General features: G+C 35.7%; 1 protein-coding gene across 10 annotated transcripts in view; it reads right to left on the reverse strand.

Moving 5' to 3' along the window:
* The window catches only part of CGNL1 (cingulin like 1), a 68,475-nt gene that overhangs the window by 15,465 nt on the left and 29,337 nt on the right, over positions 1-23,673 (reverse strand). For 9 of the 10 annotated variants that reach the window (XM_068696226.1, XM_068696225.1, XM_068696230.1 and 6 more), the window contains 9 exons: positions 23,303-23,397; positions 22,239-22,332; positions 21,095-21,196; positions 20,015-20,163; positions 19,368-19,503; positions 17,593-17,805; positions 2,667-2,873; positions 2,361-2,465; positions 106-258 (listed from right to left, as the gene is read on the reverse strand). In XM_068696226.1, coding sequence (XP_068552327.1) covers positions 106-258; positions 2,361-2,465; positions 2,667-2,873; positions 17,593-17,805; positions 19,368-19,503; positions 20,015-20,163; positions 21,095-21,196; positions 22,239-22,332; positions 23,303-23,397 — 1,254 coding nt within the window. The remainder of the gene's footprint in view (positions 1-105; positions 259-2,360; positions 2,466-2,666; positions 2,874-17,592; positions 17,806-19,367; positions 19,504-20,014; positions 20,164-21,094; positions 21,197-22,238; positions 22,333-23,302; positions 23,398-23,673) is intronic. The other variant, XM_068696227.1, reaches the window with a different exon arrangement.

Raw genomic sequence — 23,673 nt, forward strand, 5'->3', positions numbered from 1 at the left:
CATTTTAAGATAAGTGTTCCAACTACCATTCCAGGCCCGCAAGCTTGTATCAATAGTTCCTAGGTTGAAGAGACTAATAGCAGCCTCTTCAAAATGAGCTCATACCTCTTCCTTTAACTTTTCAATGGTCTTGTTCAATTGCCATTGTTCATTTTCCATTTCACTCTTTATCTTCTTCAGCTGTTCCTTCTGGTGAATTTCATCTTTTAACTCTTGGATTAACTGCTGCCGTTCCTGTGAAATACATCGAATGTTCTCCTGCAGCAAATTAGAAGATACATATAATGAAAAAGGACCCTCTTTTTTATGGTTTTAAAGGAATATTATATAGCACTCCTGTGCAGCAGTAATACCACCTGCTCTTGTAACTTTAACACAAAGCTTAACTAAAAAAAAAAATTAAAAAAAATGTTGGAACCCTCACTTCTTCATTCTCCCTTCATAATAAAATACCTTAATGGCCCTACTGTAAATAGAAACTACAAGATTAAGAAAGAGTTTGTTTTTTTATGAAGTCTGAGAGGTACAATTAAACTGACCGAAACCAGATTACAAATAGTTTAAATTGTTCCAATAGAAAAACGTAAATAATTAAAATCACTTTAAGTTATAAAAAGCATTCCAAAACACAGTTTTAAATCTTAGTTTTATTATTGGAAATTTAGAGTTTTGCTGAATGTCTAATATTGATGGTGCTTACTTCAGGTAGCTTTACACTTTAAAAACCTTTAAATGTGCAAACACATTAGCATTTCTGTAGGCAAGATAGATCAGAATCACAAATAAAATTGTATTGTTATAAGACGAAAGAAAGTACATGATCAAACATTAAAAGTTAGAGATTTCTTTAAATCTGTTCTCTTTTTTACCTGCCTATATAACCTATTAACAAAGGCACCTCTGATACAAATAGGAATTAATGGCAGGGGCCTAAGGAGTGTATGCATAAAACTAAAACATGCTGGGGGCTAATAGATATTGTTTTACAAAGCCTAAACCTATGACTGAATTACTTTAGATTGCACCAAAGGATTTTAAGAACATTGAAAAGGTTGAACTTTAGCACTTTGGTTCTAAAAGCTGCTGAATTCTTGGGACTGGGCTAACATGCCATATTAGAGCAGGCTATAAAAACATCATGTGCCCCTCTCCATCAGCTTTTCACAGATCATTTAACTTTACTGTTTGTTTACACATCCTTGAGAAACAAGCCGGGCAGGCACAGATCAGTGAACTGTATTGCGGCAGAATAATGGTGCCAATGGGAAGTTTTTGCATTTGCAGTATGCTGAAAAGGCTTTAAACATCAGAGGTAATCTGATCAGTCTTTCTATTCCAGAGTTATGAAAAAAAAAAAGTTACTTATATGAGAAAAAAAATTCTTCTACTAACTAGGGCAATTACCAAAGCATAGAACTGAATAATGACAATATTTAAAGAAAATAATAATTAGGAGGCTTGACATGAGCAGTGGGTCACCTCGATTTTCCTCAGGTCTTGCTAACTTTTGCCTGATTTCCAGATAATGTAGCAGACTGAGACTGAAATAATAGTTTTTTGTCTTTTGAGTTATAGTCTGATGTCCTGAAAAGAAAAATTGTACTTCTCATGTATTGCATCTTCCCGTTTCCATCCTCATTCTATTTTCACTGCTTATTATTAAGAAGGATCAGAAAACAAATCTTAACTACATTACTAAAAATTAGAGAGTGCTATGAAGTTTTAATCATAATTATTCTAATAGAAAATGCAATTCCTAGATACCAGACCTATTCCAGGGAGACATTTCCATTTCACTGAGTTTGCTTTTAGTTAGTTCAACACTGAACTTACAGTAGCGACTCTGCTTCAGAATACCATGGGAATTGAATTTCAGGTGTCCAAGTTCTCATTTTCCCACATCTGTTGAAATCTCTCATGCCCACATCTATCCTGTAAATCATCATCTTATCTCTTGAGCCAGCTGATGTACCATAAGAATCACAGGACTAAGCATTTCCTGGACCCTGTAAAGAACCTGTCACCTTCCAGAATCTCCTTCTGGTAGACTACCTTTTTCAGTGACTGAAGAAAGCAAAAGCTTTTAGTGTACGTATTATTATATCTTGGTGTATGTATGTATTATCATTTCTTACCAAAGAGCAACAACTTTTCAACTTACATTCAAACGGTTTGTATGTGCACTCTGAGCACAATCACACTCCTTGGGAAAGTGTATAGTGACTAACAGTTCTCTGGGCTTGATTAATTCTAGATATGTGCGCACAGAAAGTTAGTGAGATGTCAGTGTAGAAAGCAATGGTGACTCAGGTAAATAGAAAATTGAAAATTTTAATATTTCATATTGCTCTTGCTCTTACCTGCATATCTTCTAGCTGGCTTTCCAAAGATCTTTTTAACACCACCAAATCTTTTGCCTCGTTTTCAGCATGTTTCAAAGCTTCTTCTAATTGTTGCTTCTCTTCCTGCAATTACATAATTTGATATAGTTAGATACATACAAGACCTCTAATCTGACATCTAAAGACAAACAGACAACCAGTATTACTTAACAAGTGCATATAAAACTACAAAACATTCAGTGGCTTCCTTATATGTCCCATTTACACTTTCCTACATGACAACAGGAGAGAGACTACTTTAGGGGGCTTGTTTTCTCAGCTTACCTCACACCTCTTTATTTTTTCCTTCACTGAATCTTCTTCTTCTTTCATATTATCAAATTGTTTATGCAACTCTTCATTTTTACTCTCTAGCTCATCAACTGTTCTTTTCAACTGTTCATTTTCCTTCATCAGCTCCTTCACTTGATTTTCTGTACTATTTCGCATCTCTTCTGCAGCGTTTCTTTCACTAGCAAGGACAGCAGCATTCTAGTGAAAACAAATTATGCAATGTTTTTAAAAAAGCAAAATTAATGAATGTTCTTTTCCGACAGAAGTTTCACATAGCACCAGAGTAGTTAGGATACAGCATTAAAACATCAAAGAATCAAAATTAAAACCTGTATAATTACAAAAATGTATTTTCAAGATCACTGTAGGAGAACACACAAGGAAGGTGTTTTTTTCCTCTGGCATGGCTACATGCTCAAGTAACCGTACCCAAACAATCTCATGCCTGCCATCGCATATTTTTACTTAAACTACTTCTTTATTGCCTTCAATTACTTTAATGATCACATCCCAATGTTTAGTATTTACAAGTAATCTGAAAAACTCAAACAGACATCAAGAGGCATGACATGTGGGTCTTGAAGAAATAACATATTGATGAGGAGTGTCTCTCCCACAGCAGCACAAAATTCAGACAGTCTTGCACCATTGCCCATTCCAAACACAAATGTACAGCACTCTACATTCAGCTATATCTGGAGCTGCACAGTGAACCAGCTTTGGGAACAGAATCAACTTTAAGATACACATATGAACATGTATGTGTATATATGTATATAAATACACAAGTGTATTTATAAATAAAGAAATTATCTTGACTGAGATAAAAAGGTGGGTGCAGGTAGAGGTGTTACTGGAAGAAATTACCCAATCCATCTCAAAACATGGTTCCACAACAGGCAATGCCAGCACAGCACAGCAGACTGAGCAGGCACAAACAAGCAGCAGAGACTGGAAGTACCTTACAGTGGTGTTGATGCAGCTCTATCTGCATATCTTACAACCCACACTTGGGGCTATGCTTATTCAGTAGTTCTACTTAGTTTCCAGTCACTGCCTGAGGATGGAAGGAGTTTAGCTATTGAGTTCACCTTGTATTCAAACAGATACACTTCGTATATTATTTCAGAAACAGAAATAAATACACAACACAAAGACAAAATTAAACTAAACTACTTATCACAATTTATCACATGTAGCTACAGACTTGTTGGCAGGGCAACTGCCTAAAGTTGCAGCATGCAACTTCTCAGAGTTAATTATCACCTCTGTCTTACCACTTACCCTCTCCTAAAACACACTCTCCCATTTAAGACTCTGCATTTCATTTGTTACTATTGTGGAAACTGTAAGTCAAGGTATGTATCTATATTGTCATACTACACAGACCAGGCATGTACTTCTAAACCCCTAATTCTTTGCTCTTCATTGATTTATTAGTAAGAATCCCATAAAAAAAAAAAATAAATGTTTTTTTCCTTTTTGCTTTTGAGCTTTCAGAGTCTGATACAAAGTGGTGACTCCATACAAAGATCTGGTTCTTGTGTACAGGCTCATCACCTACTGCATTAAGACTTTAAATAATAGTAAGAACACCAGAACAACCGTATGACTCAGTCTAGACCAGTATTTTCTCCAGCAGTGGCCACAGTAGATGTTTACGGAAAAAATGAAACTATAAGTAGAACCATCACACACTCCTAACATCTCATTTTTACCTACATGAATGCATCATCCATTAATTTCTCTCATCTTTTCTGAATCCATTTATAACTTTGGCCTCTACATTATCTGGTGATTAGGTAATTACACGTTAATTACCAAAGCATAGCATTTTTGCACGTGAAGTCATGTTTATCCGAGTGAAAACAAATCCTCCAGAGTAGCTTGGTAAGACACTACTTTGTGAAATATTTTAGGAAAGTATGAAAATCTCTTTTAGTTATGTTACTTTTGATTATAGGTCTTGATTCTCCCCTCCTCCCTTCCAAAGGGATAAGCAAAAATCTGTAAAAGGGTGTTTACAAAGTGTGCCCTCACTAGGTTGTTTTCTAGCAAGCAACAGCTTTAAAAACATGCAAATTAGTTTGATAAAGCAGCAACTCAGAAAACACTCAGACTGTCTACAGGGTCAATGAACTTACACAAAAACGGGCAGCATAAGCAGGCTGACAAGTTCTAGTCTTTCGAAAATACTGAAAAAACTTGTTCTTCCGAGTATATGACAGTTAAAAGGCTATGAAATAGGTTTCTGCTGATGTTTTAAGTTCTCACATCCTTTTCAATAGCATTTATATATTAATTTAATTTTTGCTTTTTGCATACAGCAAAGTTTTACTAATTAGCAAGCACTCTACCAGAGGCTCCTTTTTGTCTGATTTCCCCTTTCTGCAGCTGAGTGAAAGCAGCTGAGGCATGCTGGGGAGTTCAGGGAAAGGAATGTTGATTTGTCTGTTCTTTTTCATCCAAACGCCTACGCTGGGCTGTGCAACGAGAGGACTGCAGCAGACACATGCTGTACCTGATCTATCATACCCTCATCTACTCTGTTTTAATCTGATTTCCCAACACAGGAAGCATTATTTTCCTAGAAGTACACACACACACACAAAAAAAATAAATAAATAAAAACAGCCCCCTCAAATCTACATACATGCACATATATTTTTAACCTAAGAGGTTCAAAATTAATTTCAGCCTACACTGATACTGTGATATCTAGAGATCTTTTCCCCGTTTCTTGCTGTATGCACTGAGGATACCCACTAAAATTAAACTGAACTGGTATTCTTCCTCCTTTTTCATTATGTATTTCAGTAAATTCCCAAGATTATCCATAAGCCTCATATAAAATCCTGGGAACCAATTAGATATATGTGCAAAATCTAAAGTTTGAGCAGCCTGTGTGGCCAGTACTTAACCGGCACATCTCCACAGAAATCCAATGACCTTGGCATTATTACAAGGATTACACTTTCACACGAACATACTATTCCCAAACAAACTCTGACATATTAATTACAAAATTCTTTTCTTTTACCCTGAAAGGGTATGTCTTGAAAGATACCAACAATAAATAAATAAATGCACACACATACTCTTTCAAAATGTTAGGAAAACTCTTAGTATATATGGGAGCTTTACTGCATTGTAGTCAGTGTCATTTTTCTTACATATCTTTCGGGGAAAGACGTTTTCTTCAAAATTCAACTATCACAATACATTATTTTTCCAATATCTTTTCAAGTAGTTTCAGATAAGCCTGAGAAGGAAAACAGAAGCATTTACCCTATCCTATTTTTACCTTACACTACTGTACATGTAAGGCATGAAACAGCACATTTGGGATAACATTCATTAACACGCTATTAAAAAATCAACAATAATAGCATTTTCAATTTGATAGTGAAATTTAAATGAAGTCAACCTATACAAATAGAATTTAGATGGTCTTTGAGTAGAAAATGCACATGTAGCACCACTTCTCCAAACTACAGATGGCTTTAGATATGAAAAAAAGCCTATGGCTATATCAACAAATTAAGCATGGGTGCCAACAGTAGTCACGAATTTAGAATTGTTATAATTAATATTTGGGGACATTGGTAAAGTTTTGTCAATCATTTTAACTGGAGTTTATACAAATTAAGCCTATGGTAACAGAACAGAGTAAAGGTCAGAAAGTACTTATTTAAGGGCAAAATGAAACATTAACAAACGTATTGTTAATATAACACGATCTTTTGTTCACTGGATTGTGGATGACCCTCCTCAAGGAGCTGAAATGGGATTATGTATGTAAACACATGCAGAGCACAAAACAGATAAAACTGGTTAAGCAAGATTCTTCATGACAAAACCTGGAAGGAAATACTGTATATTCAGGAATATTCGCCATAAAAAAAAAAAAAAAAAAAAAAAAAAAAAGAGGAGTTGGAGGGTGTGAGAAGTATTGAAGTGAGTTTTTTGGATCTTAAAATTATCACATCTCAGATCCAAGATTAGTTTCTTCCTTATGTTATACTTATGTTATATAAAACATGCTTATGATTTCTTATTCCCCCTTACTAATTTTTGCAGTATGTTTTAATAAACAAATTTCTTACTAATAAGTGTAATATCATTACATTTATGTAAGATAAAAACTCTACAGCATTTTCATTGTGTTTGCTTGCCTGCATTTTCATCATCTTTCCTTCCAATTTGTCTATCCTCATTCAGTCTTTCAGGTCATTCAGTGTCTCCTACTCACTATGTTTAGGCTGTTTTGCACTCAGATCCCCACCTTTTCTGTCTTTGGAAGAACACCTTCATCTTAATACCCGTTACTTGTAGATTTCTTACACACATTCATACCTTCTTCTTATTCACATTTCTGAACGCATGAAACATTTTATTATACTTTCTCATTTTATTATGCTTTCTCAAACTGTAGTTTTATCATGTTTAAACTCATGATTTAAGACTGAGCAAGCCTTATCAGCAGATTTAAGCTAAAGACGTTAGGTAAAAAGTTGGAAACGGATTGCAGACTTCTGAGAAAAACTGGAAAGAAAAAGAGAAGAAGCCTATCTAGAAGAAAGTAAACTGTTGTAATGATGTCCCACAATGCAAAGTCCTCTGTGACTGCCTAAAGATAAACTACATCTGTATTATCATGGTTATGGGCACTCAGCTTCTTTAAAAGAAGGATTTAAAGGAAGGAAGCTTGAGAGGTAAAAGAGATTTAAGTGGTAATGATTTGATTCTTACATCTAATATCACACAGTAGTGAATATAAATCACAAGCTACACATGCGGAGTGCAAAATCATATGAGGTATCATAAAATACCTTGACTTCAATAAGACTTGACACCGTTTCCCACAGCATTCTCCTTGAGAAACTGGCTGCTCGTGGCTTGGACAGGTGTATGCTTCATTGGGTTAGAAACTGGCTGGATAGCCGGACCCAAAGAGTCGTGGTGAATGGAGTCAAATCCACCTGGAGGCCAGTCACTAGTGGAGTCCCCCAGGGCTCAGTACCGGGGCCAGTCCTCTTTTATATCTTTATCGATGATCTGGATGAGGGCATTGAGTGCACCCTCAGTAAGTTTGCAGATGACACCAAGTTAGGTGCGTGTGTCGATCTGCTCGAGGGTAGGAAGGCTCTGCAGGAGGATCTGGATAGGCTGCACCGATGGGCTGAGGTCAACTGCATGAGGTTCAACAAGGCCAAGTGCCGGGTCCTGCACCTGGGGCGCAATTACCCCAAGCAGAGCTACAGGCTGGGAGATGAGTGGTTGGAGAGCTGCCAGGCAGAGAAGGACCTGGGAGTATTGGTGGACAGTCGGCTGAATATGAGCCAGCAGTGTGCTCAGGTGGCCAAGAAGGCCAACAGCATCCTGGCTTGTATCAGAAGCAGTGTGGCCAGCAGGGCGAGGGAGGTGATCGTCCCCCTGTACTCGGCTCTGGTGAGGCCGCACCTCAAGTACTGTGTTCAGTTTTGGGCCCCTCGCTACAAGAAGGACATCGAGGTGCTTGAGCGGATCCAGAGAAGGGCGACGAAGCTGGTGAGGGGCCTGGAGAACAAGTCCTACGAGGAGCGGCTGAGGGAGCTGGGCTTGTTCAGCCTGGAGAAAAGGAGGCTCAGGGGCGACCTTATTGCTCTCTACAGATACCTTAAAGGAGGCTGTAGTGAGGTGGGGGTTGGCCTGTTCTCCCATGTGCCTGGTGACAGGACGAGGGGGAACGGGCTAAAGTTGCGCCAGGGGAGGTTTAGGTTGGATATTAGGAAGAACTTCTTTACTGAAAGGGTTGTGAGGCATTGGAATGGGCTGCCCAGGGAAGTGGTGGAGTCACCATCCCTGGAGGTCTTTAAAAGACGTTTAGATGTAGAGGTCTTTAAAAGACGTTTAGATGTAGAGCTCAGTGATATGGCTTAGTGGAGGACTTATTAGTGTTAGGTCAGAGGTTGGACGAGATGATCTTGAGGTCTCTTCCAACCTAGATGATTCTGGGGTTCTGTGAAAATACAGTACTAAGTACAAAATCTGCCACTGAAAAAAAAAAAAAACACAAACAAAAGCTCACATACTAAATGCTGTACTTGTTTCCTCTCACTATAGCAAAATACTGCATTACTAAAACACCAGTGCATCACTGAACAGACATTACATTTGTAATAAAAACAGAAATTTACAGAACTACCTCGTTGACAAAGCTAAGGATTCTGAAAACTAGGAATGCAAGTTACACATTTCTGTTAAAATTCCTTGGGACGCACATTCCATGTTTTATAGAGGCAAACTTGTGCTTTTGTGGTTAAAGCCGGTTTCACTTGACCTCACAGTAAGGGAAGCAAGATATACTGGTAAACTTCAGTGTACTATTTCTAACACACGTATCTCGATCAGGGTAACACCTCTTCATACACCTGCTAGTATGGCCTAATTTTAAATTTGTTTATCTCAGTTTCTAAAATTTCTGAAATTAAACTAGATTAAGTCATCACGTAGACTGAGAGACTTATAAATGATTCTTTCAGTCACATAGTAGGATTAAAGGTAGCTATTCTAAATACTTGAAGTCTCATCAAGAAATTTTAACCTTAAACGACAAGTGCATTTGAATGGATCTGTGGGTTTCACAGCAAAATGTTACTCACTGACCTTGCAGTTATGTGGAGAATTTAAGTTTGTGAAACAGTTGACATAATTTTGTGTCTGCTGAACAAGTTTTTATTAGTATGTACTGAATGGAGGAACAGACCAAAGTCTGAACAATGTTGATAAAATATGATGTTAGAATATTTCATTCAGGAGTACAAAGCTACTTTTACTTGTAGCTGATGAGAATAAAATATGAGAATGCATGCACATGTGTACTGTTTGATTTGGTACGTATACCTGATTTATGAAGTTTAACCTGGCTTAGGTCTGCTTTTCTGAGCCCACACAGTCACAGCCACTAGATTTCATATGCATTACACATTCAGGTTTCAGCATTTGGCCTAAGAAGTTACTCTCCATAAGGGAACTTCAGCAGTGGAATTCAATTCCCTCACTTCTTTCAGGTGTTTTGCCTGACAAAAAAATGAGTTTAATAAACTTTTCTTGTGCGTCCTTTCATATAATTGTATGCATGTGCAGAAATATTTTTAAATATATTAAAATTAGTCAAGACAAAGTATAAATAAAGCAATAAATATTTGTGTAACAAAAGAGTCAGAACACTTTTGTTAAAGCAAATGCGTTTATGTACCATTCTACTCTCAATTTTAGTGAAAGCAGTAAAAAGAATCAGAGGCGGAGCTCAGCACAAAAGATACCAACATCCTTACCACCACCAATTGCTATGTCAAACCTAAAGAAACTGGACAGAACACACAAACGTGGTTCTGGAGATTCAACTGAAATACTCTATTTCCATCTAAGTAGAGAAAAAAAGCTCTTTGATAGGAATGCAGAAAATGTTCTGTGGCTCCACACCTTCTTTTCTACCACACCCTTAACACTGGCAAAAACATGAGTGGTTGTGTAACTGATCATTTAAAAAATGGTTTTGGCTGACTTAGGTGTTTCAGCTGGTGAAATTCCCCTTCAGCAGTGACTGTGCAGTGCAGGGCCTTTACAGACCTTTTAACACAATATGGAAGGGGCTAATGAGGGGAAGCTAAGTGTCTCATTCACAGCTTATTAAAACTGTTATATTTTGTCTACGTTCAATGTTGATTAGGCACAACTTAGCCAATTTTTCTGACTACACTTAAATTTCAAACAATTTTATATTTTATAAAATTTCAAAATTTTATATTTTGAATAAAATTCAGCTGAGTAAAACTGAATTCAACCAATTAGCTGTTCATTCTCTAATCACCATACTTGAAGTCCAAATCTAAAGAATCAATCTCCATACAAAATGAGCTACAGCACAGATAAAGGTTTTCTAATGGAAATAACAGGCTTTCAGATATTCTTTTCATATCTATACGTTATACGTGTGGAATCAAAGTAAATGACACGATAATCTTCCAAAGCCTTCTGAAAAAAAGGGAATATTGTGGCTGCTCCCTTCACTTTGTTCCTGGTGTGGAACATTTAAGGTATCAGGGAAGATATTCTCTGTTGAAAACACTAAAAGCTTGTGGGCCACCTTTTCAAGTTGGTGTTGGATAAGTTATTAAGCTTCTTGAACTACATGTAGAAAGATTTACGTAACTTCACAGACTCAGATCTACCCAGTTCCCTCAGGTGATGCTGAAGGAGATGCAGTTACAGAGAAATCAATCCACTTTCTTTTGTCCTTTCCTCTCCTTTTTGTGTGTAAATCAATCAAGTTTAAATAAAACAACTAGACACTTTTTTTTCTAGCTAACACGGTGTTGTTTTCAAAAGAAAAAACAAACAAACAAACAAACAAAAAACCAACAAAACAACCATACCCCAAAATATATAACCAAGGGAAAAGACATATTGAAAAGGGGTCTAAGCAAGAATGAGCCTCAACACAGGGACAGCCTTTTGATTGTTAATTCTTATTACCTCTTCAGTAAAGAAAACTTCTGAAATGTGTGTTGTTCAGGTATGGTCATCTAGTTTTTAAAGCTCGTGAATGTAAATAACAGGTCTTTAATTCTATTTGTAGTTCTGTTTGTAGTTCAGGTATTTTTCCCACTTCAGCAATTCTTTTTACCGAAGGCACTATTTCTTATAATAGTTGCAGGTCCCTCAGATGAATGATATAGTAACATTGTTTAGCAATAATAATAAAATCTCTTAACTCTTAAAACGGAATATGAAAGCCATAAAAGCAAAATGGAGTTTTATGGCTACCAGAAAGTAAAAAATGTGGAAGAGACTAAATTGTCTAACTGGCTTTACTTGCTACTTTTCTACCTTGAACTGATTATATTAATTCTTTCCATAATTTTAAAAGGAGGTTTAGCCTACTTGTAATATATGGCTCAGCCTCTGGAATTTAACTAACATTAGTTACATATTAAAAGGGTCAGTGTTGTGTTTCAGTGTGGTTTTATCTCATAGTGAGCTACACTGCAACCAACATGAATCCTTAACTGTACTTCAAGACATTACTCAGTAATTAAATGTACAAATTTATAAACAGGTCAGACTATTTTTCCTTCCATTTCAGCTAAAGTCATTCTATTAATTGGATAAAAATCATTCACCTGTGACAGTTTAGAGACAAGACTCTCCTTCTTGCCAGGCCATTTTCACTGATCTAAACGGTATAATATCCTTAACACTATTTCCAAAACTATTTAATTTTAATTTATAAGATGTAATGAAAGATTTAAAGGCCTACATTATAAAACTGAGAATTAAACTCCTTTTTACAGAGAACATACTAAACAAGATTTCCCAGTTCAAGCACAACCTAACGTTTACACAGTTACAATATCCAGAGCCAGGAAAGCATTAACCTTTCAACAAACAGCTATACCCATCTCCTATTATCCTCTTAGCTATGTATCATGACGTACTCAGACTGGCTTATACTAGCAGCTTTTTTCAAGGTCAGAAATTGTTGCAAAGACTAGAGTAAAATATTAACTGGTTAGGTGTTCACATTTTACCACACTGAATGGACATGCATAGTCCAACACTTCACACTCGTACATAAAGAAATATATACTTTTACAGGGCAAACCACCAGAATATACATACACTGTCTTCTGCTGGTAAGGATTATAGATTCTCTTGATGGTATTAAGAAGTATCTGACCCCACAGGCTCTCACCAACTTTCAAAAATAAAAGAAAAATGAAACAAAACAAAACAAAAGCTACCCATTCCCAACCCAGAATAATTGATATGGTCCTGACCAAATCAGGTTCACAATGCTATCAAATGACTATTGTAGATAAAACAGATTTTTCCTCCACTGTGTTTAGATATGAAGCAATACAGCTCAGAGAACTTTACAGGACAGTTTTGGTCAGAGGCTTTCTTGACTCTACATACAGTGGAAAAACATCCATCTTTGGCATGCTTTACAGGCATGTTTTTTATTCTTGTTGACAACACAGCCAGTATTCCACAATTTGTTTCGCATTTCATTTAATGGATGACTAAAAACATGCATGATGCTACCACCAAACAACTTCCTTTCCACGCACAGCACAGACACAGCAAAACAACTCAAATCTGTCTCCCAGATTTTCCATGTATCAGGATGCTTCCAATACTCATCCCTATTTCAGGAGTGCCTGCACCCTTCCATCTACCATAACACTTCTGGCTGTGCATTCTCCTTTTTCTCACCATCCCAACTGTTTGCAGAACCACACTGGAAATTGATCAAAAATGTACCAGGCTTTTAGAGGGCTAGTAAAGGAAGACTGAAAAAGAAAGAGTGGGAAGTGGGGAAGCCAGGTCACGGAAGAGGAAATACTGTCTTGGACCAGTTGCTCCACTATCCTTTGACTCTGCATACAGTTTAGAGCAGTTAATAACCGGCCTCTATCAGCTGGCTTCTACCATATAAACCAAACCCAGCATTATCTCAACATGGCAAAGGCTGCCTCAGGCAAGCAAAGGAAAGAAAAATCCACTAGTGGTATCTGCAATCCTAGCCAATCTTCTCTAATTTTTTTCCAATTGTTATGCAGATTGTCTGAGGTGAGCAGATGAGACTTGGACATAACATCGAAGATGCAGACTGGAGATGAGTCATGGATACATGAATACAAGGGCACAACAATGTTCTTATGTCCAAGTAATTCCTGTTATATAATTTGTTCTGCTGCTATCAGTAAGATGTGTTTACAGAGCTATTTATTATAACCCCAAGATTTCACCCTAGCATGGCACCAGTTAGTTGGGAGCCTATTATTTTTATATAAAGAGCTTGAAATAATTTTATGCGTGTACCATTTGACAGTTTATATAAATTAAATTTACTTATCACTTTATGAACCGAAGCATCTCTGTGATGCTCCACCATCATCTGATGTCTTCTTTTTACCCTGAGTCACTTGGACAACCACCATGTGGTGTTTGTATAGCATTATTCCAAAAGAGGTTCTGAGAATATAATAAATTTAACTATGTTTTATTTTACATTTATACTACATATGCCAAGCCAAGAAGGGCATACATGGTATATGTCAGTATCATTCATGACACTTAATCTAGTTTTTCTTAAGCTTCATTAAAGCTAATAAATTCTTCCACATAGAGCAGAATATATTATCAGGTTAGGTAGAAAAGATATTCTATTCACTTTCATTTCAAAGTTCTTTACAGCTCTGTGCTAAATTTGCCTATACTCACAACTACTCATACAGATGGATGAAAAAACAAAGACAAAGCTTTCTCTCATCTGTGACATGCAGAATTTTATGATTTTGTGTCTTTACCTATTTTAAAGGAGTAGCATTTAGTTTGTAACCTGGGAAGAAAATAACTATGTCTTTTGCTGTTCCTACCACTTGCTCTGCTAAAATTCCTTCTTCTCTTTAATCATATCACAGCTTAAAACATATGCGTCAGTTAGAGCTCACATGACCACAAGCTTCACTGCATTCTTAAATGTGTTGATAAAGGAATCTGCTTCTAAAGGTTGAGTGTCTGTTCTAGCACTCTGTGAATGAGGTCAGAAGAATTACAAACCCTGAAGAAATCAGTCAAGGTCAGCCCTAGACTGTTGTAAGGCAGTCGTAATGTGATCACTACAGCTTTTTTGGAACAACATAATTTGCGCAGCCTGCTTTTCAAATTCCACCGTTCTGTGTAGTTTGCAACTGTACTTCCCCGAGCTGGTTACAGTTTGCTACAACTTTCTACCTACAGCGTTACATTCCAGAAGTTATTTCCAAATTTTACTGAAACAGTGGCCCTTCATCTACTGACACAGCACTCCTGGTTAAGTAGTACAATTCTGTCCTATGGGGTTGGAGGTTCAGATTAAATAATAAAAATTTCTGTACTACATTACAATGGTGGAGATTCATACTCATTTATTCTTTAGCACTTGAAGTGATGAAGTCATCTCTTGTTATTTAGAAATATATTATTTTTTAAATTTTCTTACTAAATTAAAGATACGTTATCCTACACAGGTGTGTTAAGGAAGCGGAAAAATTTTACTAAATGGAAATAGTCTGATCTCAGTCTTAATAAACATGCAATGAAGTTAGGAACGGTCACAGCTATTTCAAAAAGACCACAAGCAGAAGGCATAACACAAAAATGAGTTACCTTGGTAAATTGTATCAAACAAAATGAAGATCTTAAGATCTATAGCTTTATGTAACTATCTCTATAGAAAAGCAAACAAACAAAATCAAGAAAATACCATATCACTGAGCACGAGACAGAATTGCACATGACAAATACTCCCCCCCCTCCACCCCCCCGAATTCTCTCATCAGATAACCACGAGTATGTTTCTAACATGATTTTAAACAGATCTGGAAGTCATTCTAATCACACAGAATGAATATACTCTGCACCATTGGCCAACCTACCTGATACCTGCAGTAGCTGAAAAATTCTGCTGATTTAACACTGGCACAAAAATTACTTTGTTTTTCCCTGCAAATATTTTATTTTAGGCCTAATGTACATCACAAAACAATTTCATTCAGTGTACCAATTTATGTAATATAGAACTAACATAGGAACTAACAACCTGGTACATATAGGCTTCAATATACTCCCATCTACTAAATATTGGTATAATTTTCTGCATAAGATACACTACTTACAAACACTATTTACACACTAGTTTTCCTCATTAAGTAAAACAGAATGGCACTTTTCACTTATCTTTGATGTAAACATCTTGTATTCCACCATCCAATATAAATCTTTTCGTCTTGTAATAATGTTAAAAAAAAAAAAGTACTTAACATATCAATCAGCTTCAATTCTATAACCCATGATTTTCACACAGTGCTTGGTATTCCAGATGAATTATAAAACCAATAATTAATACCTTATGTAAGATCACGGCAGATCACTCATCCATCTCCCTACAGGGATCAGTTTTACTTTCCTGATAGATCATTTATCAAACACAATGAAAAATCTCAGCCAGCAGGCATACAGATAGTACTGGGTTTCAAAAATAATTAAGGATACTAACACCTTCCCATTAAGCATGATTGAAGTTTTTCTTAGAATAAAACCCAAAGATCACATAAAGTAGAACTGCAAGAGCAAAACTTGTGCTTAGAGAAACATTAATGAAATAAATTTAACTTTTGAACATCTGATTACATATATTATTATAGACTATAACATGCAAGCAAAAAAAAAAATCTGAAAGAAATGCTATTTAAAACTATCTAAGCTACATCAACCCAGCCATTGAGCCATTTCCCAGACTGTTATTGTTATGCCTAACAGACTACTCTTTCATTTCTTGTCGATCATAATTACAGTTCCATAATTGAAATACAGTAAATCACCAAGCAGTAACTTTGAAAGATGGTTCACTGAGGTTAAGCTGTCACTACAATTACTGTATAATAATAATAGAAAAGTTAATTTAAATGTTCTAGTTCTTCCTCAAAGGAAAAAAAAAAAAGAATTTGGTTCAAGCTCAGATGAGTCAAATATCTTCATGATGATGTAAACAAAAGAGAAACAACACGTTTAAGCAAAGTCAAACAATCTCAAGTAGAAGTCCTAGGCTGCATATACAAACCAGTGCATATAAATTTCTCTAACTGCTGAACAAAACAGGACATTTTAAAACAATTTTAAGAATACTCTCTCTCTCTGAATTCAGGTGTGCATTATCTATCCAGCATCTTCTACACAAGATCCTATTTTGCTCATAAAGCACACAAAGCTTTGGAAACTTCTTTAAAGTTTCCAGATCAATTTTAGTTCAGTTCTATACTATGCTTACAGCCATAACTAGCACAGTAGCTGCAACTCACTCAACACCACTGAGGTGGGAGAAAAAGGTATAAATTAGCACGAACACTTCTAAGCATAAAATTGGGCCTCCAATGTTGATACATTGGTCAAGCACAGCTTGCTTTCAGAAACTTTGTCAAATATTTTACACAAATAAAATGAAAGAAAGAGATAAAGACAAATAATTACCATTGTAAAAATAATTTCACAAGACTCGTTCCTTCACAAAAAAAAGAAAAAAAACAACACAACACATGTCTGTTCCTAGCTGCTGTCTTCTGCTATGATAACTTCACAAAGGACATATATTGAAAAACAGTACCAGATAAGCACTTCAGAAAACTGCTCCTATGTTTCTGCTCACAAAGACTCCCTGCTGATGGTGGAATGAAATTCATTCAGTCCCTTTTCTCCCTTGCTGGTTTGAAACATCCACTCCCTGCTGTTTCCCTTGTGCTGACACACATTTGGCCACCCAGTAAACAAGATTAATCCAATAAACAAAATAAAACAAAATAATACTAGTAAGTAGTTAAAGGGGCAGGGTGGGACAATGCAACCAAGGAACAGAAAGTGACACAAGGAGCTGATGGTAGGAACAGCAGGCTGTAAAGAACTGCAGATAACTGCTTGAAGATTCAAAACTGTGATTTCACCAGCATCACTGGCAAGACATTCTGGTGCTCTTCAAGGCATCCTCAGGGTTTTGATGATGCCATTCTACCCAAGACAAGCAAGTGCCCATCTGTACCATAATCTCGTCCATTCTCTCTTAAAGTATGCAATGAGGCAACATCAAGCATGTCAAAAAAAACATGTTAAACAGTAGAAACTTTGAAGAAAGGGTCACAAATTATGCAATGCTTTGATTTTTTGTTGCAGCTAAAGTGTATGAAATAAAACTCATTATCAGCAGCAAAGAATCTCCTAGCCCAAATATACCTATTTATTTTGCTAAAAGTATTAGGATCTGAAAGTATCTACTATGGGCCATCTGTGATAGGTATTTTTCCCTGTAAAGATTAATTGTAATCACTTCTTTCACCTTTGTTGCTTTCTCCAGGCTCTGCTGCAGATCGAGCAATTCTTTATCGTGTTGCTCTTTAAGTTTATCCATCTCCATGTCATGGCTAGATACTTCTTCTTTTAGTGCTCCTTTTAAAGCAGTAAGCTCTCGCTCTCTCTTTCTCAAAATTTCTTCTTGTTGTTCTTTTGCTATTAATACTTCTTGCAGATCCTGCTTCATTTGCATCAGCTCCTAAAGATCGTTAAAATCAAAAATAAACACAATTGTCTTATAGATGGCTCTGATGACTGTTGTTTTTGTTTCAGAGAGGGAAGGCAATTAAGAATAAGCTTCCCAGGCCAGCTTCATTTCTTATGACCGATATATTGTTTGCAACTTTATTACAGAATGCTAAAAATCTACTAGAACCCAAGATTACTAGAAGTGCAACACAATGACCCATTATATAAAACATCAGTTATGTATCTGATGCTACAGAACTGTAAAAAGACTAATGCTACACTTCCTATAAATAAAGCAGGAGTAAACCTAAAGGCTGCATTTTAACAAATCCCTCAGTCCTACCTTTAGTTGCAAGAAGGTAGATGAGAAGAAATAAAAATCTTTGTTTCCTACACTGTAATAGAAGTGAACACAATAATTCCTTGTTGACTTTTTGTTGGAAAGATTAAAGAAAGTTGCTTCTGCAAGTTAGAACAGTTGAACACCTGGAGGGGTTGAAGGCAAAACAAGTGCTTCCCAACCAAATCCATGCCTTTACACTCTTTTTCGCACCACAGAGTTCTCCTTAGAAGTTGCTTCCCCTCACCACATTGCTGGGAAGGAAGTGGGCAGTCAGTGAATCTGCTGTGGACAGCCTTCACTTCTGCGGCACCCTGGCTCACCTCAAACTTCCATGTGACCACCAGGTAAGGCACTACCTTAATATTTAAGTTCCTTAACAAACACCAGAAGGATCGAACACTATGTAAATATGTACACTATTGGTAACATACGTTTTTGCTTTCTATTTCTGTAATTTTATTTTTAACTCACTAGCCAGATTCTTGACCCTTTATTTCAAAGACTGATACATTTAGATTTTATCTAGCAATAAGGAAGGTCTCCCAGTGACCCAACAAGCAGTATTATTCTATCCTTGGAGAACTCCAAATTTACTTATAAAGTGAAATGCCAGACTGCACACTGTGCAATACCTGCCCAGCAAATTATAAAAAAACAGGGGAAGCACTTTCTATCAAATTGTGAGATTGTGAGAATTGGGTGACTGGTAAATTTAGGTACCAAAGGAGTAGAGGTAAGAGAAACTCTCTTTGACTTTCCAAGTCCCACTAGCTATCCACAGCACGGGGGAAGCTGGCTCATAGCATATCTTTCTCATGAAGATGTATGTGTATATCCATGCCCTCATATTTAGCAGTGCATTTTCAGTTAGTCTTGATGTTAGTACCCTCAGCCTATATGTATACTCTCCTTTCCCTTCTCTCAGTTCTTCTTGTTGGCAGCTGGATTTAAGAACTTACCCCACCCCTTTTATTCATTGTTTCTGTCTTTTAAACAGGTATTTTTGAAACTGTTCCATACTTCAATTCAATATACGGCATTTATAACATGCCATGGCACCAAATGCATTTCCCATTTCTCCTGCTGTCATCAAGTTTTGAAATTACAGCCTTGACTAAAAAGAACCAAATAGTTAGAATTTGGGCTTTATTTTTGGATCACACATGGACTTACTTTAATTTTAAGTTACACTAAGTAAGTTATCCTACTTCTAGTATTTTATAACTAACCTCAATTAGAACCTCTTTCTCCCCTTCATCGGTATGTTTTGCATTATCCAGTTCATCATGCATCTCAGAGAGCTGGTCTTGAAGATCTCTGATCTCAGTCTGGTGTTGTTCCTGTTCCATCTTCACTTGAAAAAGCCTCATCAGGAAAAATCAGAGAAGATTTTTTCTTTTAATGGCAGAAATAATGATTGGTTCTTCCAAGTACTAAAAAGATACAAGTATCTATTCTCACGTTGCCCAAAGGGAATGGAATATATGAGGCAGAACAATGAAATGGCAGAGGTGGAAAAATGAAAACTCTTTTAAAGTAGACATTTAAATAGATACTTGCATTATATTTTAAACCTGGTACAATATTCTTGACTAAATCACTCTACGTTTTCTGTATTTTAAAGTTTAAAACTACATACTATGACTATAAAATATTAAAAGCAACTTGCAATACAAAGATGCCTATAAATCAGCAATCTTTCCCTTCAAGATATTCAAAAATACGCTATTTTTAAACAGTAGAAACATTTTCTACAACAGCAAACGTCCCTGTCTGACGTTACAATATTATCTTCTGAAGACCCAGGTACGTTTAAACTAAAAAGTTTAAGTAAAGGTATAAATTCCAATTAATAAGTTCTCAAAAATGCACTCACTCCTCTAGGTTCTGCCGGAGTTCCTTCTCGTTTTCTTCCAGCTTCTTTTTTAAGGCATCTCTTTCACATATACTTTCATCAAGTTGGAACTGAAGATCTTTCAGGCTTGCTCGTGTAGCATCTCTCTCCTCTTTTGTGTTTTGCTGATTCTATTTTTTGTACATCAAAAGTTAAGCAAGATAATATACTAAGCATAAAAAAAAAATTAAAGACTCTTTTATTATATGAAAGGAGTCATTTCAAGGCTTTGATATTTTTCTTTTGCAGAAGTATTTATTGTTATGAGTATTAAAATCTTGAAACTGTTATTAAAACACACTAACCATAGCTTTTCAATTTTTGTGACAAATGTGAAGTTTTCTCATCAGTTTCAAGTACATTGATTTTTATTAGGACTCAAAATGCAAACTGAAAGAAACCAGTCTGTCCTACCCATGTCTTTAGAGCATGGCTATACTTAATTACTTTGGATTCAGCACTGAAGTAATGCTTTAATTAATAAACAGCTTCTGAGTAATACGTTTTGTCTCCCACTCCATATAGGTCTCCCAGCAAACAGATTAAAATCTCCCTCAGCAGATACCTAAGAAACTTTATGTATGTCTGCCTAGTATTTATATTCATGGTGCCAAATTTCTTCTCAAGTACTACTGAGAAGGAAGTGATTTCCTAGAAAGGGTAACTGTTATGAACAATGACACTTCAAAAATCTGTAAAAGCATAGGTACATCTGGACAAAAAGAATACGAAACAGAACAGCTTCTATTATTATACCCAGACACATTCGGCCACTCACAGAGGAGTATTAACAGGTTTTTACCTAAAACTTACTGGCTTTCATACAGAACATTTTAGAACACATGCACTGCATGTTGCAACAAGCACTGCAAAAATATTATGATTACGTAAGCAACAACAGTTTACAAAACATTCCTAATATTTATATCTCAAACAGAAAATTCATTGGAAAATTGGACAAAAGATACCCTTTTCTGATACAAAAAATCAACTTGTTGATCACTTGTCACTTACTTAGAAAAGTATATTTGACAAAAACTTTATAACAAAAAAGGGCAGTACCCTGATTTCTAGATCCAGTTTTTTCTGTAATTCTTCCACTTTCCTTTCAAGCTCTGTTTTTTGCTCCACCAATGCTTTTACTTCAGCTGAAGAATCAGAAACCTGCAATTAAATAGATACTTATTCCCACAAAGCCAAGACGTTCTTTGACAATTTCCTTTTAAAATCTAAAGTGAAACTACAGGCAACACTAATAAAGTGTGGCATCAACTGCCTGAGCTCATTTTGGACTTTTCATATGGGTCAAACCAAGCTAACATTTTCAAAAGAACCACAATTTGATTTTCATTAAAATTCTTAATAATGGCTCAAGGTAGGTTGCCAACAACACAGAGAACATTACGAACCTAAAAATATTTAAATTAGGCAACACCTAAATTGAATCACTAGTAGTTGGGGACAAATTTCACTGAGATACCACCACACAAAACAGACATCAAAGGGATGCATGCTCATGTGTCAAAACAGATTTTCAAATTAATTTTCTGTAACTTCTAAAAATGTATTTTATATTTTAATTTTCACTAATTATAGCCCAGAATGAAATAATCACCAAAAGCAAGCATTTAGCCTTTCTTATGCTATCACTTCAACAACTGGACATTTCTTCCCATTGCTTTAGAACTGAAAAAGCAGTGTACCACATGGCAGGAAACAAAAACATTTTAAGAAGGCAACTGTCAAATGATATTAGTGTAATATAGCTTTTAAACAATATCCTAGCTTACTGGTTTTCAAAATTGCACATTAAAACACTCTCTATTTAAGTATCTATTTACATCATTATAATGAGAAGATGTTCCAAGATTATTCTTAAAAGCTACATACGTTGGCTTTTTCTTCGATCCAACAACCTTTTGATGTCTGAGAGATTTATTGTTAAGTTTGCATCTCTCTTTTCTTGTAATAAATGAACCCCGAGACAGTCCTCATGGCAGACTCCTTTACGTTCTTTTTTAAATTGTCAAGAAAAATCTTTCCTATAAGACACTTCAGTGCATGATTAACATTAAGCTACACCACTGGGAAACTACAAGAATGGTCTCATTGAAGTCAGTGAGGGGATTCAAACTTTCAAAGAACTGTTTGAACACTGCATCACTATGAAATAAGCCCAAACGTTAAAAAATAAATAAAAATTTACCGGTGTCTTTCCAGCAGCTCTTGACTTTAATGTCTGAATTTTCTCAAAAACCAAGTTGACTTTTCTCTTTGTTGCATCATCATTATCAGCACTTCTAAAACACAGAGAAGTAAGCAGTGATGTGATCAAAGGCACTATTTCATTAACATCAAAACAAATTCAAAATAAGCGTCCAAACTATTGAAAATCACAACCATAAAAATCTACTATAAAAATAAGTCAAACTATCTCAACTATGATTTCATTAAATCTTCTGAAGAAAGGTTGTTAACAATTTAAATTTCAAATATTTTCTTTAAAAGTATCACTGAACTCTTTAATTGCAGCTCTCTTCTACACGACCGTAGCTGTGGAAAGACAGGTATTCAGCATATATATTACTCAACAAACATACAGAAATTAAAAGTAATTACTACTAGGTTTTTCAAGTCCTGACTACTGCACCATTAAAACATTAAACAGCTGCCAAAAACTCTTAAACAGCTGCCAAAAACTGCTACATCTGTACAGTTGTACCTATGACAGTTCAGCAATGCAAAGACATTTGAGTGCATCACAGGTATTTTAATTCATTTGTCCTTCCTTCCTCACCTTTTAATAAGTTATCATTAGAAAATATCAAGTAACAAAGTTCCTGGTGGAGAAGGTATTCTGTACACAGCAAGAGAATTTCTGTAAATTCTTAAAATATATATATTTTTTTCTGTTTTATAAAGCACAAGCCTAAACTCCCATCAGGCATCATTTGAGTTCTTCATAAACATCCGTATCACATAAGTTTAACAGCTTAAGCATTTAAAAGACAAAACATATTCTGAATCACAGATTTCAAGTACTTTTAATCAAATCTTGAACAATATCTTATGTAAGATATTATACCCTGACTAGCTAGGTATTTTGAGATCCTATAATGCCTTAAAAGACACAGTTGAGATACAAAACTATGAAACAGTCATTCCATTTAGCGATAGCTTTGATTTTACAATTTCAGATTTTAAACGTAATAGAAAATAAATGTTGAGAAAACATAACCTCCCCTCTAAAAGTTAATTATGTTTACTGACCCTTCTTTAAGGTAATTGTAAAGTATCTGTTTAGCAGTCTCTTCATTTGTTTGCTGTGCAATATCTTGCTGGCCTTTTAAGAGATCAGGAGTTGCCTAAAAGGACAAAATACAATGTCAAAAAGTATAACCCTATCAGAGTTGTAAATACAACCTTTCCAGTTGAAATTCTCCATTCTGTTCTATTATGAAGAAGCTTACGTACTGTGGACCTCAAGTTCTCTAAGATTCATTGGAGTTTTAGCTTACTGCAAGAAGGAAGCATACACTACACCAAAAGATAAAACATTACTTTGTATAGAGTTCCACAGATTTCAGCATTCTGCTTCAGAAATATCACAACATTATTTACAATAATCTACAACCATCTTC

The sequence above is a fragment of the Anas acuta genome, chromosome 12 (assembly GCF_963932015.1).
Source record: "Anas acuta chromosome 12, bAnaAcu1.1, whole genome shotgun sequence".
In the NCBI taxonomy this organism is placed as follows: domain Eukaryota; kingdom Metazoa; phylum Chordata; class Aves; order Anseriformes; family Anatidae; genus Anas; species Anas acuta.